A 25,846-nucleotide genomic window follows, 5' to 3' on the forward strand; every position below is an offset into this window, starting at 1 on the left:
GTTCTAACCCACTATTTCCTTTCTATCTTTCTCAGGATGCAAGGATTATATTGGGTTCAGGTTTTCCAACATAACAGGCATCTGTAAATCCAGATATGAATGAATGGTATTTAATAAGATTGTTTTCGTTTTAAAATGAGTATTTATGTGTCGTTGGAGAAAGAGCAGCAATGTATGGCTGTTTATGAATGCTATTGTGCCTGAGGTTAGGATCCCCCACACAATCTGAGATGCAGCCAAGAAAAACAGCCCTGATAGACAATGCTTCACTTCACCTGCTACGATGCTGTGTGCATTTCATTTCTGTCAAGAGTATGTACAGTTAGGGTTCATTCGCCTCATTATTTTGTTACATCTACGGTTCCAGTTAACCAGTCTCTCTAGGAAATAATAAATAACCGCTTTAAAAAACAGTTGCCGCGTGGCTTTCTAAGGATACAGTTTCCATTTGAAAAAAAAAAATTTTTTTTTTTAAACCCACCATTGTTGTGAATTCTCTGGCTTTGGAAAATAGAATTTAGACTCCACCAACTCTCGTTCCTCTGTCGAGATTGATTTCACACAGCCTCCCATAAGGAGATTAGAAAGCAAAAGGCTGCAAAATGGACACTGTCTAATGCTTTGCTTCCTTAGTCCTTCGGAATGTCAAACTGGATGAACAAATGCTAAATTTCCTCCAGTGTGTATACCTAGACACTTTTTCTATGACCTTTCCTATAAACCTTCCAGTTAACTACCCCCATTGTCTTCTTAAAAACCATTTAAAATCTCCCTCACTTCCAAAGCAAGGTCTTTCCAAATCAGACTTTATAAAAGCACTAAATTCGCCATTTTTACGTACAGGAAGTCCTTCCTGCTCTAAAAGCTGAGCACACAGCCCCGTTACTGTAGAAAACAGATAGGAAAGGTCTGGGAGGCAGGACGCACAGCCCTCCCCCATGCTCTCCATCCCACCTCAGAGCACGGTGGGTTTGTATTTCTAAAAGGTCCTAGGAGGAGCCCCTTCGTGATAGAAAAGGGTGGGTCAACATTTAGGGAGGGCAGGCAGAAAGATTCTGGGAATCCACATAATTCCCCACTCACCTCTGCTATCTCAGGAGATCCTAAGAAGAGCATAGTGGTGAACTCATCCCTAAAGAAAATACTAAAATAAATGAGAGACAAGGTACTCTCTCTTTCTCTCTTCATGCATTTCTGCCACTATTCCTTTTCTCTTTCCAGAATACCAGAGCTAGATTTTGCTCATTTACATGTCTTAGGCACAGAGAAGCCTGAGCTAACAAGTAAAGGTTTAAGTGGGTATTTCCTTTGTGCTAATGAACTAACAATTCAAATTTCAGTTATCCTCTAAGACAGGTTCCAAAGTAGTTATGGGGATGGGGGGGGCAGGGGAGGGTCTTCTGTTCTGTTCTTCATCTTCCTTGTCATCCTTAACATTTGGTTCTGAAGGTTTTATATTGTGGTTTCCAGAACACAAATGAAAACCTAAAGGATCAACATAAATAAAATAAAAACTTTATTTTTAATAATAAAATTAATGTTTCTAGTAAGGAAAAGATAGTATGTCATTCCTTTAGCAGTACAAACAATATTTTATCCAAAAGAATACATTGGGTTTTATTGTGTCATTTGTCTGAATACAGACTCCGTGGAATATCGAAATGATACCCTGCTCTGAACTCCAAGTTGAAAGTAAGTTTTTATTATACTTGAGGGAAACAGTGGGTTCAGCTGCTTATTGCAAGGAGCAATTGTCAAGGGAGAGTTAAACTCAATTACTGTAACCATACTGAATAAAAAATACTGCCAAGAACAAAAATACGCCTGGGTAAAGACAGCCACTGAATAAAAAAAAATCGACATAAAGCGTATCAAATATTTATTTATCTGGGCAACAAAGGACTATGATACATTGACAGGCATGGAAACTACGCCAGCACAACTCAATACAATACAACTCGAACTGCTTCCAAAATGGCCAGTGAAAATACAGAATACCAGGTGGTCCCAAATGTTTGAAGTTCTTTGAACAAAAAGAGAGAGCGAGAAAGAGAGAGACAGAGTGTGGGGGTGGGGGGAATCCCTTACCCTTGGTTTAAAGACAATACTCATTTATTGCTCAAATGATGCTTTTCAAGGGAGGATAGTGAAATAAAATAAACTTTTTTTTTTTCTCCCCACAATACATAGAAGGGTTATCAAACCACTCAAGTTTAAAAAATCGTTCCAGGGTCTGATATCAACTTTTTTCTTTCAGTTCAATGAAATGCTAAATGTAATACTAATTATATATAAAATTTTATTTTACTTTTTAAAATTCTGTTCAGCTGTTTCATTGTCGTCTTTAACATGCTACAACAGGGCTAAATTCATGAATCCCAGAGGGGGGGAAAAAATCCCCCAAACCTTGAATTTCTAAATAAGTACCATGAACCACATGAAGAACTAATAGGGAAGATTCAAAACCCACTAAACAAGAGGTAAACGAGATCACCAGATAAATTAAAAAAAAAAAAAAAAAGAGAGAGGCTTAAAACAGACTCACCATATTTACAATTCCCATTAAATTACACATAAATAAATATATACAGAGACGTGAACACGGATTCCCTTATATAACTGTGAATCGTGTTGCCAGAGAAAGTTCAAGTTGGTCGCTTTACCTTGGAGAGGAAAAAACTTCTACAACTGAAGACATGACATGGAACTTCGTGTATTTGTGTTCAAGTTTATTCACAATACTGATAAAAATGTCATTTTCCTTTACGCCTTTTTTTTTTTAAAGTATGGCTACAATCTGAAGTATGTAAGGGAAGGTGGTGATTCAGTCCCATGAAGCGCATATAGTATTTTTTTTAATTTTTATGTTATTATTATTATTATTTATTTTATTTTTTTTTTAGAAAAAAATGTTTTTAGCTTTTTTGTGGTGGTGGTTGTTGTTGAGTTGTTGGGTTTTTTGTTTTTTAAAAAATCGTTCACAAACTTGGACAGAACTTTTCTTTGCTGGCTCCACGGCCTGTTCTGTTCTCTTAGGCTCCACAGGAGGGCAAAGGGGAGTTGGTGCCGACGAGGGATTTCGAGGCTGGGGGCCCAGTCAGCAGGTGCTGTCCCGCTGACGGCTGAGAGTCCCCCCAGCGTCTGGGGGACTGAAGGTGGTGGCGGCAGCATCAGCAATAGCAGCAGTGGGGAGGGGGGCAAGGGCGGGGCAGGGCGCTGGTCCCAGAGCTGTCACCTGCCCGTGGCGGTAGGGGACTGGAGACGACTGGGTGGGTGGGCTCGCCGGACTGGTGAGGCAGGAGAGGCAGGGCAGGGAGGACAGCCTCACTTTCTGTGTTTCTCCTCTTTGTCACTGCTTTTGGCGCTGTTGTCCGTGTGGCTGTTGGGGTTGTTGCTGAGGTACATTTTGTCCATGGCCTTGAGGGCCTCGGTGAGATAGTTCTGCAGGGCTGTGACCGCGGCGCACACCGCTGGGCTGCCGAAGCCGTGGGAGATGAGGTTGAAGTGGGTCAAGCAGCTCTGGATGCCAGGCTCCAGGATGGGGTTCGGCCGCGAGTTCCCCAGGGGAGATCGGTCCTGAGCCAGCAGGTCAGTGAACTCTTTGCATATCTGTCTGCAGCACAAGTGAAGCAGAGAGAAAGGGGGGTTGGGGAGCGGGAAGAGAGAGAGTTGAGGCTCCCCTGTGGGCAACGTGAGCAGCAAAAAGAAAACCTTTCTCCCTGCAGAACCCTGACCTGACCCAACGCCCCAGAGACAGACTTGGGGGGGAGGGCACAAGACGGAAGACCCAGTCACCCCTCCATGTCCACTGAATGTGGCCCTTCCTACCTTCACAAATTCTCCCTCTCTCGCTCCCCAGCTAAGCCTAACGACTAGCCCCCTTCTTTCTCACTCACACCAAACACCCCTGACACAGAGAAACATTGCACATGTTTAGAAGAGAAACAAAGGAGGAGGAGAGGAATGAGGAGTCAGAAACAAAAGCATTTCCCAATAGCCAATAGCATGCAGCCATCAGTTGTCCTGTTCAAAATATCAGAGAGACCTGCTTCCTGCTCTGTTCTAGAGAGACCTCAGTTGGTTGGATGAAATCCTACAAATAAGGCTGGATGCAGACAGAAAGGCAAACTTTTCTTGGGATTGTTTTGCCTTTAAATAAATGCACAAAAAATCGGTTACTTGGGGACAATGCAGACTGATATTGACAGCCAGCTCAGAGAGACAGACAGACAGAGTGCTGGGGAGGAAGAGGGACAAAGGGAGCTCAAGCAGGCTCCAAGCCCCAGTCTGAGAGGCAGGGATAGATCTCAAGACCCTGAGATCGTAACCTGAGATAAAATCCAAAGTGGGACGCTTACCCAACTGAGCCACCCAGGTGCCCCTCAGACTGATTTTTGAGAAGAAATAGATGCTTCAATTTCAATTTCCCCATTCCAAGGAAAAATTGTGAACACAGGTGTGCTTAGGAAGCTAAGGGAAGAGAAAAAGTTGAAATCTCAGAAAGGGTCTTGAGAAGTCGGAAATACAGACAGCGGAGGCCTGTACACCGGAAGCTGTGAATCTGGGAAGCAAGGCCTAGGTGGGGTCTTCCTGGGGCACCAGCAGTCTGGAGGGGATGGGGGTACTGGTATGAGGCAGGTGGGGAAGAGGGAGAATGGGGGAGCACTTGGCAGGCTGCCTTCTCCAAGGCCAGCTGATGTCCCCAGGCTAGACACTGCCCCAACGGAGGCCTCACAGCCTCTGCCCTCTGGTTCCAAGCCCTCCTGTGACATCAACTTTGATAATTAAGGGCTTCCAAACAAGCCTTTTAATTTCCAGAAAACATATCAAAACAGTCATTTTCTTTTCACACACCACCTGGAGAAGCCTATTCAGCCCAAGCACTGACGGGAATATAACTTGGGCCATTTTGAAACCTATTTGACATCTCACCTGTAGGCTAAAACTTGTGGGCTGTGTGTGTGTTTGTGTGCCTGTGCGAGAGAGAGAGAGAGAGAGAGAGAGAGAGAGAGAGAGAGAGACTTTCCAGGAGGGAGGCGAAAGAAAGGCAAGAAATGGGATAAGGGATTAAGGCTGAAACTAGGACAACTTCTGGCTTCCACATTTTGCAGGCCACTGCTTAATCCTTGCTCTCGGAGCACATATTGATGGGAGACAAAAACTGATACAAGCGAGCCTGTCTTACCCATTTACAGACTCAATGCTGGTCTTTCTAAAACGACACAGTCACCAATCCACACTCAGCTTCCATCAAACCCCTACCATACTCCACCCCCATACACACTTTTTTTTGTTTTAACTGAAAAGGGGGAGCAGAAGAGTGGATAAGATTAGGAGCACACCAAGAATCCCACTTACATTTCCCCTTTAAGGTTGAGTATGGATTCTAAGACTGTGTTGGTAACTTCAATTATTTATGACAACAAAACTGATTAAGACCAAAGGAAGAGAGGAGAAAAGTGTGACCAGAAACAATTCTGGTTGTTTCTCTTGACAGTAAGACACAGACCCCGGAGAGGTAAGGTAAATGCCTTACTTTGTAGCCAGAAGCATGTTTTTTCTTGTCACTTGCTCATTGGGATCGGAATGTTGTCGGTTGAGAAATTCAGCTACTGCTTTGGCAGGAAATTCAGTTTCACACACGTACCCGAAGTCCCGGGCTAGGTGGACTGCTTCTCCTGGCAGGAGGAGAGGGGAGGTGAGCGCAAGAGAATGAGAAGAGTTGAGGTCAGATTTTCCTTCCAGCACTCTTATTTTCTTAACCCAGATGTTTAAGAAAACACAAACTACTTGTTTTCTCGTTTCAGGCATTTTATTTCCTTCTCTGTAGGATCTGGCAGATGAATTTATCAGGAAAAATGGCCACTTGTCCCAGTCAAGCCAAGAGGACTTGAAAATGCATATCCCATCCCCCACCCACCCTGATCCCTGATGACATTTCCCCAACTTCTCTTTTAAAATGTTCCTTGGATTCCAACCTCACACCTATCAACACATTCATAAATGATATTCATAATTACTCGCTGAGTTTTTCTGCAAGGGGAACAACTAAAGGTTTACATTTTAACTTGATCGCATATAATTATCTGTTCATCCAAACCGATTAACCAAGAGGATTTGAGGGTCACTCCACTGAGTCTGTCTGTGTTGTTGATTTTCGAATCTTTGGTTTTAATTTCCTGAACCAGTTGGTTTTTACTGCAGGGCTTCCTGCCATTAGCTCCAGCTCCGGAAGAACGCATGCGCCAATTAGAGCATCAAAGCCCTCTCTGCAGAGCTTGTTTCCATAAAATGGAGCGGATCACAAACAATAACAGTTCTCCAGAAACTGCCTCCCTGGAACAGGACTCAACCCCCAAACTCATGCACACTCTCACACTACACCCAAAGCCACTTCGACCATTTCCTTTGCGCTTAATTCTTTTGGGGTATGCATAGTGGGTTCTGTATGTACTCATGGTATTTTTAATGCAAAGCTACTGTTGTTGAGCTTCTGGCCCCGAAGAACTGCTTATTGTTTAACAGTTATCATCTTTAACGCTGTTCACAGATTGCCTCCTGGGAGTCCTCCTCAAGTGCATGATTTTAAACTTTACTACAGTTCTTTATAAAGCTGGAACCCAAACTCCACTGTGATCTATCTCCTCAACTGTAAGGTGTAAAGAAGACAAAATGCCTTCTTTAAATATAAATGGTAGTTTTGATATCTACCTGATCATTTAAGTGTCTTTCTTTTTCCAATGGCAGGAGACATTTCCAACACAACACAAAGGAAAACGCAAGACAGCTTAGACATTCCTTCTAACACATCTAAACTTAAGCCAATTTACTATCAGAAGAACTTAAAAGGAATCCAGAGGAAGTAGGAATGTGAGTAGATTCTGATGACAGTGTATCTAGAGCACAGAGTGAGAACAGGGGTAGCTTTTGTTTTAAAGGGGTTGGAAGCTTTGTGTGTGTGTGTGTGTGTGTGTGTGTTAAAAACGGCCATGAGGAACTTTCAGCAAGGCTTGTTTTTCTTTTTTCTTGCCTAGCCCAACAATTCAAAATCTAAGATTGCTCACTTTTCTTCCCCTCCACTAGAGAAGCACCATTAAGTAAGAGATAAGGGAGCATATGTTTGGAAAACAAAAACCTAAAAGGGCATATAACCCTGAGCTTTCAGGACGGTCTTAAATCAGGATGCAGGTCAAAGATTCCCAAATTAATTCAGGAAGTAATGGTCACGCATTTCTCAAACGCAGATGTCAGAATAGCTTAAGTGATTTACTGCTGAGCTCTGTGGAGGAGACAGGAACTTGGAGAGAATATGCAGTTCTTAAATTTTCACGTTGTTTAGGTCAGAATTGGGTTCAGGGAGGTGGAATTTTATGGCAAAGGGGAAGAAGAAAGGAGGACAGGAGTAAGTGCAAATAGTTTTTTGACATGCCAGGATTCTGTTCCCTTCCAGCTATATTCGCCAGGAAAAAAAAAAAAAAGAAAAAGAAACTGACCAACTGACACAAAATACAACCAAACATCTGGCCACAGAGTATTACCCATTTTCCCAGAAGACAGTTCCCTTCTTGTTAGCAAGTGGACTCGCTTACCCTCCACTAGTGACGTGAGCAGGGTGACATTGGCAGCTTTACGTCTCCCTGCTGGCAGATTTAATCCTATTTTGTCCAGTTTTTCTCTTAAAGATCTTCCTCCATTTTTAGACTTCGCCCTGTTTCACAAATACACGCAAGAAAGGGATTTAGAAAACACTGGGTGGCTCTGAGTCACATTATAGTCACTTTAACAACCTCCTAACATGTGCTTTTTAAAATTGAGAATCATAGCCCCGAGATACTTAAGGGAGGAGAAAGGAAGGAATGGCAGGGAAAGATCATGGGAGACAAAGGCTAAACTGTAAAACACCCCCTGTGTTCCGTTATTCCTGCAGCCCTGGTGGCAGGTTGGAAGGTTTTGATTCCGCAACTCTCTAAAGAAGAACCACAAACAAACAAACACGGTTCTCATCTCTGGGGTTTGAGGTATTTTTGAGTTCAACTGATTACTGTGTATTTTCCCTGTTGTTACAATCACACAATTCCCAATAGGGTCTTTAAATTGTCTTTGCAAGAATCACTGTTAGGCTGTTCAGAGTAACCAAAGTTATCATCACTCTCACGTTTCCTGTTCTGGCTTTAACCCCAATGGGAAATTCATTTTACCAACTGTTTACATGCCATGTCAGTAGCCTAACTGGAAATGTCAAAAGCCCGTATCGGCCTTTAAAAATTTCACTGATTTCAGAGACAATGGAGGTGGTTCTTATAAATAGATGTCTAAATAGACTCCCGTAATCAGAAAGTGGTTAAGATAAATTGTTTAAATAAAACAGCAAATTAATTAATTTCAGATTTTATTCCCTACTCAAGTGCTCTTTAATTGTGTGGATTAGATTATACTCCCCTAGGTAAACAGTCTCCAATACTGGGGCTGGGGGAAGGGGAGGAAAAAGCAGAGGTTTCAGATCTGTCAGAGAAAGATTACAAAAGGAAGCCAAAATGACTGTGAAGGAGGAAGAGGAAGAAAACACTGGAAAAGCGGATGTCTGAAACCTTCCAAAAGTGGTTTAATACGCTTTGTGTGGAGCATGCCCACCAGAGCGGGACTATGGGTCCAATGATGAATAAATAAATAAACGGCAAACTTAAGTTCTTGGTCTACTTTAAAAAAAAAAAAAAGGAAAAGGAAACAAAAGATCACCTGGGAAAGTTCAGGCCAACACCCACCACTCACAAAGCTGGGTGGAACCCTAAGAAGGCGAAGCCCAAAGCAGGGAGAAACCTGCCCTGAGGGAAGGTGCTTCACCTCGCAGACCCTTATCCAATCTTATCTAGGAAACGAACCATTGCGACCTCGCAGGGCTGAGACGTGTATCCCCAGCCACGTATGTAACACGCACTGGTGGGTAACAACTACACAGAATGCACGTACACGTGTCCTGCGTGCTGCCTGGAGCACGTCGCGGCCGCAGTACCTGGGAACCACTAACGTGAGCGCCTTAGGCACCGGGAGTCGCCGTCTGGCCAGAGGTGACGGTGACGCGGGGTGGGGGGGGGGGAGGGGGCTGGGACTCAAAAGAAAGCCAATGTCTTCTACTTAAAACCCTCTTCGAGGGACGGTGGGTTACCTTCGGAGACCCTACACGGACGTAAGGCAAAGTAAGGCGCCTGAGAGGAAGTTTTCCAGGGCGTGCAAGGTATACGCGGGAAGGGAAAAGGCGGCTGCACGGCGCCCCGCCGCTGTAGCAGCCGGGACTGAACCCGCGGTGCAGTGAGCTGCGCGTGCGCGCGAGGAGTTGGGTTGGGGGCGGAGGGCCTGGGGAGCGCGCCGCAGCGACGAAACCGAGCGCGCACCAGAAGCTCGAGCGCGCGAGAAGGCTGCGGAGAGCGCAGGCGCGCGCCGCCTCATCCCGCCCCTAGCTCCCACCCACCCCGTTTTACGCCCTTCTCCCCGCCCCTTTCCTTTCCCGCGAAGGGAGGGCCACGGCGCGAGGCCCGTCTGCGTCGTCGCCCAAGCGCAGGCGCAGTGTTTCCCCGGGCCGCGGGGCGGGGCGGAAAGGGCGGTGCCGGGCCTCACCTCCGCAGCACTCCGCCCAGCAGCGAAGCGTTGAGACACTCCGGCGGTGAGAGGCGCCGCTGTACTTCCGCCACCGTGACCTTGTACTTCGAGGTGGAGCTGAGGAGCGAGAGACGACCCGGAACTGAACAGAAGACTTCGTTGGGGTTCACGACGCCGCCGAAGAGGTTGTCCTTGTTTATGGGGATGGCGGAGACGGCGTTGCTGTTGGACTTGGACAGGGACACGGGGCCTGCGGAGACAGACGGGGAAGCTGCGTGTGGGCGTCGGGGGTCCCTCCCAAGTCCTCCCCGACCCCGGCTCTCGCCCCGGCTTGCGCCGCAACCCCCACTTTCCTTCCAGCCCTGAAAAATCCTGTGGTTCCTTTCCCCCACCTTCTGCCTTATTCCCTGCTGTACTCCCGTTCTGGGGAGCAAGCCTCATCCCCTCGGCGCACCCCGCCCGGCGGCCGGGAGGCGCCCCCACCTCGCCCCACCAGCTTGGACTGTGCTTCTGCCTCGACCCTTTGCTGTTAGCCGTCAGGGTGCTGTCTAGAAATGGTAGTGAAGCTGTGACCCTCAGGGCTCTCATCCGAGGAGAGGTGCTGCCGTACGGGTATAGGGTGCAGGGGAGGGGATTACGCTTGCACACCGAGACCAAGCTCCGTGTACTTTGGAGGTTTTGTGGGGTGGGGAGTTCAGTGTTGGGGAGAAATTGTTAGAAAGATCAGCAGAGAGTTTCGATGGCTGAAGTGGCCTGTATGTGAACACTGCAGCTAAGGCACCAAGCTGGGAGGTGGTGGATTCTCTGGTCACACACACAGCAAGTGCCCCATCCTTTTGATAAATAGGCCCTTTCCTATGTTTAGTTTTAAAAAGGACCGTTTAGAAATGCATTCCACAGTCCCATTTTGAACTGGGAGAGAAGAAAGGATAAACAGGCCTACCATAGGCTCTATCAATGCCCTTCTGTTGAGCAAAGAGTTAATATCCTTGTCTGCTTGAGTGTCTTCATTGGCAAGTGGAGAGGATATATTCTTAATAGGCAAAATCATAAGCTCTTCCTTGTCGGCCCCACCATAGAAAAAAATTCAAGACCAGGAAAAAGTGTACTACCATGTTACATTTCTCCATACCAGTATAATTCAGATGCATTCACCACCATTTACGTCCTGTATGCGTTTGTATTTTAAAATTCCACAAGGAGACATATATAACAATATGCATACATTCTCCTCAGTACTCCTCCCTCCTTAATGGGGATATTCTAGATGTATGGGGAGGTGGGGGGCTCTAGGTTTTGGATAGATCACTTGTGACATTAATAGCTCTGGGGAGGCTAATAGAGACAATAGGAGTTAAACGAACTCTTGAGAGATTACTAATAAAAGAGCCAATTATCATGTCGACTTGGAAAGAGCATCTCTTAAGATTTATCCCTTGCACATCTAATTTGACGTGACAAAGACTTCACAGATGCAAAAATGAAACTTTAAACTAGCTAACAATATACTGATTGGGGTTAGAAATGAGAACAGTTTTATATAGCATCGTCCTCTGGTGGTGCCTAGAATTCTGCAATGTAACATTGCTACTATAACAACAACAAAAAAAAAGCTGCTGTGAATAGCATTTAATCCAGTAAACTTTATTTCTACTCACTAAACACAATACAAATTACAAATCCATCCAAATCACTTGACACTTTTTAAAAACAATTTCTGCTCTGAACAATTATGCTAATAATCCTGACATCTTCAAGATGCTAATTTTAACCAAAAGCCAAATTTTTGTTAACCTAATTCACAAAGTTTAAAAACCCTTAAACAGCTAATGAGAAATTAAATTGAAGAACATGAAAGTTTTTTTTTTCTTCCTCTGCTAAGGAGTGGTACAAACGACACAACTCTCATAGTGATGTTGAATTATTTGCACTATTTTAGCATTATACACTTCTTAATACTCATGGCCACTTACACAATGGATTAACTAAACTATTAAACCATTTCAAAATTGAAATGCCACTTCCAAATCAGTTCAACTATTAGACATTTCATGTGTCTGTCTAGATATCATTAAACTAAATTAAATGGTCAAATCATGAACAAAGCTAGCCTGTTGCCATTACTAACATACTGAAAGCCGATCATTTAAAGCATGGCTGTTCTATGCCATCTATTTGCTAATTCTGAGCCTTTAGGAAATCCTATTTGAAAAAAATAAATACAGCTCTGAGAGTTCTTTTAAATAGCAGTATGCCTGTAAGGACATGCCTGGAATGTAGAAGGAAATGGCTTACCTTTCTTAATTACAGTTTGATCTGGGATGTTAATACCCGGGTCTTCTACATGCTGCAACAAAAGGATACACATGGATGTAAGTGTGTAATCAAAACAAAAGGAAATGAATATTCTGTGCAAGATGGGGGGAGGGGAAGGTGTAGAATCAAAATTTCCCCCTCCTGTATAGTGACATTTATATATAAACATCTCTTCTTGGCTTATTGGAATTTGAGGCTTTGGAACTCAAGAGGTTTCACTGCACACCCACAGCCAATTTCTCCTCCCCCAGCAAATAATCCATGTTTGAAGGAGATGGGGGTGGGGAATAAAACTTTCTTTGGAAATTAAACCAAGTTTTGGAGCACCTAATCTTTCTCACAAAGTCAGTTTAACCTTTAAAAATGCACCTAGCTTTAGTTTGGCGCCTCAGCGGCTTCGGACTTTAGTGGTTCCAGTGTTCTAGCAGCAAAAGCCAGGGAAACACAATAGAAATGACAGAGGCGGGAGTAACAGGGGAGTGTTGTAAGCATTTTAGGTAATGTGATAAAAAGCAAAGGTGTGATACACACCTTCACTTATGGAAAATTAAAATTATTTTTAAAGACGATTATAGCCTAAACTAGGTATGAGAAACAAATATGAAAACGATTAAAACAAAAGCAAAAACCTCTGAGGGTGTTTTTTCCCCCTGTTGTCCAGCAGCGGGTTTGTTGGTGTGGGTTTCTTTTTCTTTCTCTCTCTCTCCCCCCTCCCTTTTTTTCCTTTACAGATGGATGGGTATATGTGTGTGCTAGAGTCAAAACGTGATTAGAAAGTAAAATGAAATCATGTTTTCTAATGCAGAAACTGACAGGCAATATAATGTCTGGCTGTGTTTACAAATTAGCACCAGGGCTGCTGAGATAGAAGATTTCGCAATCGTTACCAAACACAGGCATTACCATTTAAAAAACTATTACTTCCTTCTCTAGTCTTTGTCCAACAATAATACTGATTCGAACATTTTCCATTCTGTCTTGGATTTATGCTCCTGTTAATTGTGCCTGATCGCAATGATTCCGGGTGGATGGTACTAAGTTGCTTTATTACAGGTTTTATTATACTCAATGCTCTCATTTGTAACTTGCCTAAAGTGCTTCTGGATTTAAGTATAATTAAATTGAGAAATGTTCAGAAATGACTACTGCTGCAGTTCTTGTGTTTTAACTATATGGGGAAATATGATCCCTTTATGCACGCACCCTAAACCCATAAAGTAAATGTAGTGTGGCATAATACTTTTATTTGTGTTATTTCTAGACCTTGTCCATACAGGGAAGACTGTTAAGTTTAAAACCCCACTGAGATATTAATGATTAAATAATTTTCACCATCAATTTGATTTTCTTAAATATTTAGCAGTCATTCTTATTAAAGGTTAACTGTTGCAGCAATGGGAAAATTGAAAACAACCCTTTTCCTGACCCAAATTCCTTTGAAAGAATTTTTTTCTTAATAGGTGGGGGAGGGTGGGGAAGAGCAACAACTGGGTTTCCTTGTTTTTATTTATCTTTTGGTTAATTTCTCCTACTGACTAATTTCACCACAAAAAGTGACTATACAGGTGTTAAGAATTCACACCAGCCACTTTGGAATTTTTGCAAAGTAGAGCAATTCTAATTCACAGTAATTCCAAAGGGCTGCAGTGCATTTTGCAATTCAAATATGTCCAAAGAGCAGGTTAGAAAAAGGATTCAGAGACTCTTTGGGAAGGGGAACTGAAATGATCACAACTTCCAGGTTTGTTTTTTAATTGCTTTTTCTCAACAACTGCTCATCTTATTTTACTTCCCAAGAAATGCAGTTTAATGTCAGTTTCCAAAAACATTTATGAACACAGACATACACACAATGCTTTCTAAACCCCACAATGGATCAATTGCCTGCTTTCCTTCTTTCCATGCAAGGCTGCTGAATATAACCAACAAATTTCAGTGATTAACTGGGCCAAATGAGAGCTGTAATAAATTTTCTATTTTCCTATGTAACTTAAATAATGTTTTAAATTCACCAAGCAAGCAGGTAAGTTCATCTGACCATTTTCTTTGCAATCTAATGCAGTAATCATTAAACTGTCAACGGACATATTGCTGCAATATTTGATGCACTAATTTGAAATAGCATTTTAGTAAAAATCACATCCAGATACATTTCCTCTCCAAAGAAAAGCAGCATTAACAGAGCCTTTACAGCTTTAATAAAATTATTGGCTCATTCTAATTCCATTTCAGGAGGGTTGTGAGGAAACCATAAATACGTAGAACTGAAACAGAGATGCTGGTTTAAATTTAATTTCAGAAAGTATTTTCAAATTATCAATAGCCTGGTTTACACTGTAAACAGTAAATGTGCTAATACTATGCTTATTCAGAAATCGTTTTAAACTGCATTTATCGATAACTGGATTAGAACTCAAATAATGTATTGCCCAATAGTCTCAAAACATTTAATTTAATATAGGGTGTAGCAGGTTCTGATAGGAGTTGGGAACCCAGCTAATGATTTATGAGGTCAGCACTTAGCACCCCTAGGAGAAGAAGGAGGCTTCATTTTAATGTCCCTCTGCTCCGATTTGCTACTTAACTATTCTTTAATCAGGGTAAGCTACACACAGAACTTTTAGACATCACTAGTGCTTATGAAATCCGGTAGAAATAATTTTCTTAATATGTTGTTCACACTTTATTTTAAACTCCTAGGGTATTTAATGAGTTCTTTTGCTTGAATTGAACATCTTTTCCAGGACAGGGATAAATCCCGCACGCCAGACGCAGCGGTGGAATTAGATCCTCTCCCAATCGAAACAGTTTACTGTCCTGGAGAGGGGCAGATATTGTTAATGGTGACATTCATCTGATTTATTTCTGTGTCGGTGGAAATGGTAATGCAGGCATTGTTTGAAGGAGCGCCAGGAACCATTGTTCTAGGGCTATAACTCTCAACTACTTTTTAATTTTTTAATTCGGTCGTTTATGTGGGTTCTCCAAGTGTCCGCCCAAAAAATAAAATGGAATTTTGAAGAAGTAAATGCCACCGAGGGAAACCCCGGGCCACAGTCTGTATGTCCTGATTAATCTTCTCTGGGGGTGGGTGAGCAGGGGCTGCGTTCTCCCTCGCGCCGCCCGCGCGGCCTCTTACCGGGACGTCCTCGATGGCGTGAGGTAAGGAGTGGATCGGGAGGTCTCCGAGTCCTGAGCTAAGCCCGTGTGGGCCGTGCAGGAGGTCTTCGTGCCGCCGGTAGTCCCTGCGAGGATCCAGGCCCGAAAGCTGGTGGGGCAGCCCCCGGTGCGTGTGCAGGAGCCCAGACTCCTGGCTCTGCCTCTGGCCGGGCCAGCCCGGGTGCTGCGGCTGCGGCTGGGCGTGCAAGGGGTTCAGGCTGTAGGGGTCGTTGACGTGGGAGTAAGGATCTTGCGACTGGGGGTAGATAGGCTGGTAGGGCGGGGGGAAGTAGGGGGGCTGGAAGTCGGCATTGGGGGTGTGGGACAGCGGCGGGGCGCTCGTGTAGGGAGATTGACCTACAGTGCCCAGCTGGGGCAACCGCGCCGTCCCGTTGCTGGTGCCGTCGTGGCGGTCCTGAGAGAGAGAAGAAGAAGAAGGGGGGAAAGAACAAGAAATCAGGCGTCGAGTTACATCTGTCCACTCTAAATCCACTCCGCAAGACTGCGTGGGAAACCGTTCATTCCCGTCCGCAGGCCGCCGAAAGAAATGAGCTCTAAGTTGTTCATTTCGGTACCCCCGAAGTGAAATGGGCTTCTTCCAAAAACGCAGAGAATTAGATCGTGCAAATGTGGGAGCATAAGAGGCTCTGTTTAGGCGTTTGTTTCAAAGTGGGGGGGGGGGGGGAAGTGATAGAAAAAGGCCTTCCAGAATACAGCCCGTTAAGCTGCAGCATGAAACCTCCCTTAAGCAAAATTAAAATTCCTGCTAAATATTTAACAGTAGAAGCGGCCTTTTCTTTTTCCCCCGGATTTGAACCTGCCTGCCACTGCGTTATTGTTTACCCTGTTCCATTTATTTGGAGGGGGCAAAAATCATACACCTTCAAAGACTATTACCATTTTCATGACTATTTAAATAGAAACATTTCGTAGAGGGGCTGTAACGAAAGCACACCTTTAAATTACCAGCTTAAAGAAGGTTTTAACTGCAAGATGGGGTTCTGTCTTTTCCGCTTTCTCAGTTAGGAGCATTTTTCTCAATAGGGTCGATTTACAATATGGATGGGGAGAGGGGGGACGTCCAGTCAACGTTTAAAATAGAAAGATTCAGCCTTATTGGGTTTAAAAGAGAGAGGTGCAACCCGGCGCGGAGGCTCCCGCCCCTTGCACCCCAGCCCCAAAGGGCAGAAGAAACGCCAGACTTTATGTTCCTCTATTGCAATTCGCTTGCCAAAAAAGCGAACAGAGTTGATTCCAGGGGGTGCGAGCCCAGGGAGGTTCAGCCCCGGCCCCGAGGGCAGGGGACACACCGGGCAGCGTTTTTCCTGCATATGGATTAAGCATCAAACGTTGAGAACACCTCGGAACAAGTGAAGACGCAAAGAAATAAGGATGAACGTGGTTAGGAACACGCCTGGGGAAGTAGCGGCGAGGTAGGTCTGCGCGCCGGGAGAGGTCGAGCGGGGGCGGGGGGGTAATGCATTCGATTAAAGAATGAAAAAAGCGAGAGAAAAGAAGGAAAGAGCGAAATGCAAATGGAAAAAGGGGTGCCCTGAAGGAAACCTGAGCGCGAGACCCGAGGTTGGGGCAGCTCCGCAGCACCAGGTTTCCAGAAGAGAATTCCTAAGGAAACAGGGATGGGGGTGGGGATGGGACTCACCATAGCTGAAAAACTGTGAACTAACATCTGCGAAGAGTCTGGGGTAACGAGTCAGGGTGGAAAAAAACAAGCAAGCCTGGAGAGCCCGGCTGCCCCGCCGCCCGAGCGCGCCCCACACAAAAGGCGCCGAGAGCCCCGCGCCACCCAGGACTCCAGTCACGGCGCAGACACTCCCCCGAGCGCTGGAGCCCCGCTCTGGTCCATCCGAACTTGAACCACCGATTCGAGCGGCGCCTTCAGCTGGTCGAACCCACGGTCTCTATCCTGCCGTGATCGGTTATGATTCAAAGTTCCTTAAAAAAATGAAAAACCCCCAAAAAAAAAGGAAAAAGAAAAAAAGTGTGTGTGTGTCTGTGTGTATGTGCGTGTTCCTTAATCCGTGTCTCCCCTCTTTTCTTAGCGGCGGCTTCGCTTGAGCTTCTAATAACCGCGCTGGGCAGCGTTCCTGGAGCCTCCTAATAGCAGATATTCATGACTATTAATATTACACGAATACTTAATAAGGGAAGAATGCCTGGAAATCGAGCGTGAAGCGGAGAGGCAACTCGCGCCGGAGCCGGCTCTCAATGCAGTCCATTGACGGGAGCCTCAGTGTAGCAAATCGGAGGTGGGGAGAGGGAGCGCGAGAGACAAAAAGCGGGCGAGAGAGGGAGCGGGCGAGCGCGCGGGGGGCCGCGGCGCGGCGTCTGGCGAATCACAGGGAAGGGGCAACATTTTAAAAGGTTGCAGGGCATGCAAAAGTGAAAGAGAAAGAGGGAGCGAGGGAAATCGAGGGAGAGAGCGCAGAGAGGGAGAATGTGTCTGCGTGCGTGTGTGAGAAAGAAAGTGTGGGTGAGAGAGTGGAGCCCAGAGTGGGGAGCGGGGAGGGAGGGAAGGAGGGAGAGCCCGAGAGGAGGAAGGGAGGGAAAGAGGGAGGGAGGGAAGGAGGGGGAGGGGGCCGAGCCGGAGCGCACGGAGGGGGAGGCCGAGGGGGAGGGGGAGGGGGAGAGGAAGCGAGCGAGGACAATCAGACCTAAAAGGCTGGGGCAGACCTCGGGATACCGTGGGGGCCGCGCGTCGCGGGCAGGAGCTGCCGGGGACCGCGTCCGAGCATTCATCGGGCTCTCGGCGCGGGAGGTGCTGCCCGGCCCTCTCCGGCCGCGGGCTCCTCCGCTCCGCAGCCGGGCCTGGGACTCGGGATTCGTCTGCCCGCCGCCGCGCCGCTCTTCCATGGCCCGGCGCCCCGCCCGGGACCGGCCAGCCCGCCCGCTCCACCGGCCCTCGCCTCGGCCGCCGCTCGAGCTTCCCTCGGACAGCCCCGGCCGTTCGCTCTGCGGCAGCTGCCGCCCGCCCTCAGCTCTCCCGGGCAGGAGCTAGGGGAGGGAGAGCCGGGACGCGGTCCGGGGCGCGCAGAGACGCTAAGCGGCCCAGCCCGGGCGCCGCTGGCACGGGCTCCCGGCTCCCGGCGCAAACCCGTCCGACTGGCTGGGCCACTCCCGCCCGACGCCCCCCCCCACCCCCATCCGCTGACATGGCTCGCTCTCTCCCAGCGCGGCAAGGCTGCCGCCGCTGCCAGTCCGCCCGCTGGTTTGTCAGAACAAGCGGCACCTCGCCTCCTGCGTGTCCCTGCAGAGCCCCGACATAATTAGACAGCCCTGAGCCGGCTCGGAAACCCGAAATCCCTGCTCCGGCGCTCGCCCACCGCATTCAAAGTTGTTGAAACATCCCTCACTGTTCTCTCTCTCTCTCTCTCTCTCTCTCGTTGCCTCACTTACACACACATTCACACGCGCCCCCACAGGGTCCCTCCAGTTCTTTGCCTCCCACCTAGGTCTCAAAGGCGCCCAGCGCCGTGCCGAGGTTCGAACCCCGCACGCCGAGGGCTTGGCACCCAGAGCTGGGTTTCGGCCTCCGCGAAGGTGAAACGCTCGAGCCTCGGGCCAGAGCCCTGGCGGGGACGATTCACCTGCGGAGACTGGGGAGCAAACTCGGACCAGTTCGCAGAGCACCCCCCCCCCCCGCCTCGGGCCTGAAAACAAAGCGGCTAGTGTGCCCCGGGGTCTCTGCGCCCCGCACGGCGCACAGCAGGAGCCCCCAGAGATGAGCCCGTCCCCGCGGGATGTCACCCTGCGCCCCATGGGGTGAGGGGAAGGAGAAAAGGAAGAGCCCGGGAAAGGAGAAAGATTTTAAAATAGTCGACGGAGAGGAGAGGGGGAAGGGAACCAGTGACACACCGTTCACACAAACCCGGGTTCTGATTTCAAGTGAAGACGAGACCCACGCTGCTGCGCCCACACAGACCTCTGCTCCAGACATTTCCAGCTCCAAATGCCAAAGAGAAAGAAAGGAACAGAGAAGAAAAAAAAAAATAGCGAAAGCTGGGACTATCACCTATTTAGGTAATCATCGGCCTCGGCCCCCTCCCCCTCCTGTGACTCCTCCGCTTATTTCAGCGGGGGTTGTGAAGGAGTTCGGGGCCGCGGCAGCCAGGCCGGTTCCCAGCGCCTCCCGCGGGCGGGCCAGTGGTGTTAGGGCTTCCCCGGCTGCTCCAATAAGCCGAGCTCGGGAGACCCTGGGTTTTAAAATGGGCTCCAAAGAGGCGCGTTCCACCGGCGCCGCGGGCTCCGCACACCGGAGGTCGAGTGCAGCCGGGTCAGGATTCCCACGGTCACTCAGCCGACTGCCCGGCAGCTTCAGGGCCCGCAGCTTGAGGACCCGGCAACTAGGCGGCTCCACGCGGTGCAGCCCTCCCACCTTCGCCCCAGGGATGCTCTCAAAGTATCCCTTAGAGGGAGAAGGTGCTTAGAACTTCTTCAGCAACACAGATACCCAGGGCGAGCCCCGCAGCAATTTGGGAGAGGGGCGCTTCCAGACTGAACCCGATAACTGGGAGGTGCAACACAGGTCAGAGCGAAGTGTGCGGGTGCCTTCTCCAAACAGAAAAGACCCTTCCTTTTTAGAAAGGGGGAGGAGGAAGATAGGAAGGAAGGAGGGAAAAATGAATAAATAAAAGAAGGAATATGAAAGATCGGAGAGGACGTAAGGAGAGAAACGGGATTTTCTCTTTCCTTTCTCTTTCTGGTGACTCGGGCTCCCAGAATCTCGCTCAAGACACACGCAGGGTGCACAGACGCGTGCCCAATTGCCAGCAACTGCCTCAAAAACCCATGTTCCTCTTTCCACTCTTCAGCAGTGCCCAAACTGGCCGGAAAATAGAAGGGGGGAAAGTGGGACACGAGCTTCCAAGGAGGAAAATGAAAGAAGACAGCATCCACATCCTTCCTCTCCAGCTTCTCCCTTGAGTTCTTCGGGCGAATTGGAGAGGCGGGCGCTGCGCTGGGGAAAGTTTGTCCCACCCGCATTTCGCAGCTGGCTGCGAGGAAAGGAGGAGGAGCGGGAAGGTAGAGCTCGGAGCCTGCGGCCGCAAGGATAGCCAGCACCGCGCTTACCTCGCAGTCCTCGTACTTGATATTATCCGTCAGTTTCCAAAGCATTTTCATGGATCGGCGTGAACGGATTTGCCCCCTTCTCCGCCTCGCACCCAAGTGGAGCTACTCTCTGGGTAAGCGCAAAGTGTCGGCTGCCGGCGGTGAGCGCAGGAGGAGGAGGAGGAGGAGGAGGTCGAGGAGGAGGAGGAGGAGGGCGAGGGCGAGGAGGAGGAGGAGGAGGGCAAAAAGGAGGAGGAGGAGGGCGAGGAGGAGGAGGGTGAGGAGGAGGGAGGAGGCGAGAAGGGAAAGAGCTCCCGTGTGCGCTCGGAGATCTCCCTCTAATGGTAGAAACTTTTCCCTTTTCCAGCTCTTTACCAACAGCCTAATCGCCTCATTAGCATATCAACAATAGTCCAATTGCTCGCCAGCACCGCAATCTGCGGCCGGCCGCTCCGACCCAGGTATAAAGGCCTCTCCGAGCGGCGAATTTGCTCCTAGAGCGCACGCCTGCCCGTGAGCCCAGGGAATCTCCCCTGAGACCAGCCGCGCGCCCCGGTCCCCGCCGCCGCGCCATTCCGCCCCTCTCCTCTTCCTCTCCGTCTCCTTCTCGAGGGAGATGCCTTCCGCAAAAACCCGGCACCGTGCAGGGTCCAAGAGGCTGCGCCTGGGGCTCGTCTTTCACCACCTCTCCCTCACCCCTGCCTGCGCTAACCGCGCTGTCCTTTCGGCCCCGTCCAATTTTATTAGAAATTATTATCCCTTTCGCAATTAAATATAATCATCAAACCAAGACCGGCAAAGTCACTCCAGGATTTCTGCCCAACAAGAGATCGCCTCCGCTCGCGGCAGCCACCATCTCGGGCCGCAGCGCCTTGGGAGTTTTATTGGCTTTGCGCTTACCCCCCCATACCCCCCCCCCACCCCCAGGTTGAGAATTTTGCCAAACAGCTCCAGTCGCTCGGCTGGGGTTTGCGATCCTTTAATTGCTGCGTATAAAATAAAAATTGTACCCCGAAGAGGTTAGTTGACAGCTCCAGGGGTTAAGTGATTTTCCTCTCATTTGTATGAAGCTAGGGCTGACTGATAATTCAACGTGGTGTTGGGGCTAAGGGTTTCGTAGGTGCGATGTGGACAAAATACAGAACTCCTACGGAGACTCACAGTCGCTCCTGGAGTTGTGCGGAAATACTGACATGTGTGCTTCGTGTCATGCATGCATCAAAATAAATCGCTAGGAACCAACTCTTCGCTGTGCTAATCTGCTCCAGTTTTCCCAAGATCCCCCTTTTTAATTAAAGCAGGGAGAGTTCCTTCATGATTTGGTGATGTTACTAAAGCGGGCGCGCTTGCGGCGCAGTGCCCGGCTGACGCGGAACCCGAGGCCCCGGGGCCACCCCCTGGTCCAGGTTGGCCAGTCCAGGCTTTCCCCGCTCCACACAGGGACTGGCTCGCCCCAGCGGGGCTTTATAGATGTTTTCCTTCTGTTTTGGCGAATTGTTTTAAAGAAGAAATTAAAAAGAAAGACGTGATGTAATCCTTTGAAATACGGAGTAATTAATTTTTCTGGTCAAACTTCTCATTTGCCCTCCATAAAAAAGTTTTTGTGTGTCTTTCTCTCTCTTGAATACTGCAAATTCATCAACAGTAGGTCTGCCTCAGAGTTGCTCTAGGAACGACTTCTGATTCCACCTAGGCCTGTCTTTTGCAAATCTCCAGGCCTCCCAAGGTCTCCAAAGCGTGTCCTTGCAGAGGGGGTAAAGGGTGTTGCAAATCCAAGATTTTCTTAACAGGTGGAAGGAAGGCTGGAGGACGGACGACCACCTACCTCCCTACCCCACCCCCCCACCCATTTGCTGAGGGCAATTTCTCCTTCCGGATGGCTGCAGCAAATTCCCCAAGCCAGGCAGAGTAGGCCAGAGGCCCTCCCAAAAGTTAGAGAAATGGCTCGAGCTGGAAGGGGGATTTAGAGCAGGAGGGACACCCTCCTCCGGCCCTGCCCTGCACTCCTTTTCCCCACCTGCACACTATCACAGTTCTCTGGCTGAACACAGCCCGAGGTTAAGCGCCACGCTCCACCCGGAAAACGGTCAACTTCCAGCACTCGCACCACTCACCCTGAGGGGCTGCCCCAGGGCCCGCCGCCCAGCGCAATGGATTGAAGTCGGGAGATGGGCCGCCGCGAGCATTTACACCTTCCCAGCAAGCATGAGCTGTAGGCCAAATCCTAAACCTGCGAGCGTGGGATTTTTACACCCTCGGACGTGGCCGCACAGTGCTTAAGGAAACTTCAAGTTTCGCTTTCTTTCAGATTGTGGGCTGGGGAAGGCATTCAAGGCCCTTTATCTTCTCCACCCATCCCCCGTTGCTGACCGGCGCCCAGCAGATTTCTGGCTCCGCACCCTCTAGGGCTTGCTAAACTGTTGTTGTATTCCCGCCGAGGGTGCCTTTGAGGTGCAGATTAGGGCCTGCGGGCTCTGCGCCACCGCTGGAGTTCTGGGCCTTCAAGAAAGGCCCAGGCGAGCGCCCCAGTAGATCCTGGAGCCAGCGGAGCCGCATTTATAGGAACGTCATTACCACGACAAGTCTCTTCATTGCATGTCAATGCTCTGTCCCCACCAGCACCCCAGGGCAATAGCGCCAGGCCTGGGGCTAGAGGTGGGGGGTCCAGGCCTGAAGTGGGGGCGTGAAGAGGCCGTTGGAGGGAAAAATGAGTATCAGTGTGAGACGGAGACACTGGCAGAAACAAAGAGACAGCAAGGGGTCTGAATGATTCTTCTCTGGTCCTCACCACTCAGTGGGACCCGAGGGCGCAAAAGGCCAAGCCTGAAGGATCCAGCCCCTCCAGGCCCTAAATCCACGTGCCCCACCCGAGAGGCAGGCTTCCCACCACTTGCCAAACTGTGAGCCCGCAGGAGCCAGGCCCAGGGTTCACTCCTTTCCCCTTTGGGCCATATTCTCACTGCACCCGAATGGTAGGCCCTCTGGAGGCTCAGACCCAGGATGATCCTCCGCTACTGGTGCCTTCTCAGACCCGAGGAGTTCGGCTGGGAGGTCTACCGGTTTTGTGGAGAAAACTGCAAGGACCTCACCCCAAGACCTTCCCCAGTCTACACCCTCCAGAGAAAAGAAGGAAGAAGGGCCCTGAGGCCCACTGGAGCAAGGGAGGGAAAGGTGTGGATTCCCAACATTTGTGTTTGGTGTGGGTCTTGCATCCTTAAACCACAAAGTCAGTCTAATTTGGGGGATGAAATTGCATTTTCGTGAGATTTAATTGGGAGGAGAGGTATAAAAGAGCTCAGGGTTAATAAAAATAATAAATAGAAGGAGAGAAGTAAAAATCGCAAGACTATTTCCTTTCCCCCAACTCCAAAGAATATAGAAAAGACAAAACTTCTGAACTTTATTTCTAATGGTATGAATCTGAAACAAGAAAAAGAAAAAGAACTCGCCCCTGAAAAGGGCAGAGCCTTGACTTCTCTCTGGGGAGTTCCCCACCTTCGGTTCAAATCACCCTGCAGCCTTTTCTGCACACAGAATCTTGCCCTAACCAGGCCTCCTTGGCCAGGAGATTCGGTGGGAGTGGGGGTAGGGATATAGGGTCCCACGGTTCCCATGATGAAATCCGCCAAAGAGGAGAGTGTCTGGTACCCTCACCAGCCTGTGCGGAGCTGCCCTGGTTTCCACAGGGGGAATGTCTGGAAGTTAGGAGAGAGCCAGAAGAATGTTCCTGTGGCCCGGGTTGGGTCAGGACTCAAGGAGGGCAGGATCAAGGGCCCATTTGGCCTTGAGGTACCCGAGGCCTAGCCGGTCGAGTTTGGCAAACTTCGGTTTCTGCAAATTTTGGACCTCCCTTATCACCCATCATTCACCCCTTATCCAGTCACCCCAATCTGTAGTCCAAGAGGCGAAAACTGGCTTCACAACTCGGACCGAGAGAGAGGCTAAACTTTGTACAAACTCTTTTTTTTTAAGTATTTCCCCAAAGAATATTCTCGCGGGCGCGCCCCGTCCATCCGGACCCCTTTCCATTCTCCACACCCACTAGGCCCCCCAAATTGGAGACAGAAAAAGAGACAGGTGCACCAGAACCCCACCTCATGCGTCGCCCTGGGGTCTAGGGCAAGAACGAAGGCGTACAGAGTAGTGAACCTTCCTTACCACGCACTGCAACCCCCGCCCCGCGCCCTTCCCCCTCCCGAATTAGTCATCCTCCCTTGTTTCCACCGGGTGGGGAGGGGGGGCGTTAAAGGCCGCAGCGCAAACCACAAGTGACCCCCGGGGCCACCTGTGGAGCGTGTGCCGGACTTTGCTCCGCTCCGGGCCCGCCGGCAGCGCGTGTTTTTTCTGCCCTTTCTCTCCTGGGAACTCTCCTGGGCGCTGCCAGGCGTGCCTCGCTTACGACTCTCCTGCCCAGGGCCAAGGCTCTTCCTCTCCGCCTCCCCCTTCCCGGCCCCCTCCCCCCCTCCACCCCCGCCCACTTCAGCCCCAGCCAAGGCAAACCCCCGTACCTGCCAGTCCCCCATTTTGGCAAGTATGGACATCGCGGCTCGGCGCTCCAGGCGATGGATCCCCGCCGGGCATGGGCTGTAGGGCTCGGCCGGGCCCGCTCCCTGGAATCGCTTAGACAAATCCTCCTTTTTTACCTGCTCACCAACATCTCACCTGGTCATAAAGAGCTGGGTTGCTACCTGCCGACGCATGCGCGCTAGCCCAGGAATTCACTCCGCCAGCTCTCGTCCCAGCGCCTCGCAGAGCTGACCTGGGAAGTGATGGATTTATAGCCGCGGCAATCTCGCCATCAGCTCCAGCTTTTCCCAACAGCCCCAACCCGCTTTCCCGGTCAGTTTCTGACCGGGGAACAGAGGCAGACTGCTTTGCTGGGGTGTGCAGGGCTCGATGCGAGTGTGAGTGGGTGTGTTTTCGCACTCAAGCAATGGGGGCATCTATGCGCTCTTCCCCAGACTCCCCCCCCCCCCTTGGAACTTTGGGGCTGGGAGTCTCCACCCCGAGGTGGGGAGAATTGGAGGTGGGGAGGGGAAAAGAGCAAGGCCCGGAGATTGGGCCCGATCCAATAGGTCCGGCACACCTGTACGCTTGCGGTTCGGCCAGACCCTAGGCCGGGGCCCCCCCACTAGCTCGGGAGATTGAGGACAGTCCGGGCCCTCGCGGATCGGAGTCCGCAACCCCCAGGGGGTTCAGCGTCCAATCCCAGATCAAAATGTTTCCCAGTAGGTGGAAACGTTCGCGATTCTGTTTCACTTCTGGCTTCTAGTTCAGTCTCCTCCCACCGCAGACACACAAACACACACTCTTGCACACTCATACACTTACACTTCTATTTAAGGTGGTCCCCTCCCCCACTCCTCTAGGAGTTCCCTGCTCTTTATCTTTTCCAATAATAAGTCTTTAAAGTAGAATGGGGGCGTTGGTGGTTCTGGGATGGGCAACTGAGGTTTGGGCTGGGGTTTGCTTTCCCATGACAGATAAAATCACTCAAGTGATTTCACCGCTGCTTCTAATTAGAAGGGAGATTTAAAGGAAGCCACAGGATTTGGGGCTCCCGAGGAGCTCACCTCCGCATCAGGAACCACACCTGGTTGGGAGGGAGGCCCGGGTGAGGAGCTTAGCCTCGGGCCGCGCTCCTCCGAGACCCTGCCCGCTCCATCCCGGCAGCGACGAGATGGGAGAATCCGGGGCTTGGGCCTGTAAC

The 25,846-nt window shown here is 49.3% G+C and overlaps 1 protein-coding gene and 2 long non-coding RNA genes across 9 annotated transcripts; 2 read left to right on the top strand and 1 right to left on the bottom strand.

Annotated features, from left to right (window-relative positions):
- Positions 1-1,862: 1,862 nt before the first annotated feature.
- TFAP2A (transcription factor AP-2 alpha) lies at positions 1,863-24,866 on the bottom strand. 7 transcript variants are annotated; one of them, XM_082730171.1, is made up of 8 exons: positions 24,645-24,866; positions 15,427-15,484; positions 15,050-15,287; positions 11,890-11,941; positions 9,613-9,844; positions 7,590-7,708; positions 5,537-5,678; positions 1,863-3,613 (listed from the first exon to the last, which is right to left on the bottom strand). In XM_082730171.1, exons 1-8 carry the CDS (start codon positions 24,715-24,717, stop codon positions 3,325-3,327), a joined length of 1,203 nt encoding a protein of 400 aa, XP_082586297.1. In that variant the 5' UTR covers positions 24,718-24,866; the 3' UTR covers positions 1,863-3,324. The 7 variants fall into 7 exon arrangements, with proteins under 7 accessions (XP_082586297.1, XP_082586296.1, XP_082586292.1 ...); XM_082730170.1 differs by lacking the exon at positions 24,645-24,866 and adding an exon at positions 18,943-19,092; XM_082730166.1 differs by lacking the exon at positions 24,645-24,866 and adding an exon at positions 17,742-18,516.
- On the top strand, positions 15,502-17,250 carry LOC309864545. Its single transcript, XR_014311600.1, has 2 exons — positions 15,502-16,502; positions 17,130-17,250. It is a non-coding gene; the product is annotated as an uncharacterized lncRNA (long non-coding RNA).
- Positions 20,180-21,184, top strand: LOC309864544. Its single transcript, XR_014311599.1, has 2 exons — positions 20,180-20,270; positions 20,504-21,184. It is a non-coding gene; the product is annotated as an uncharacterized lncRNA (long non-coding RNA).
- Positions 24,867-25,846: the final 980 nt, after the last annotated feature.

Source organism: Mustela nivalis, assembly GCF_964662115.1.
Source record: "Mustela nivalis genome assembly, chromosome: 5".
NCBI lineage: Eukaryota > Metazoa > Chordata > Mammalia > Carnivora > Mustelidae > Mustela > Mustela nivalis.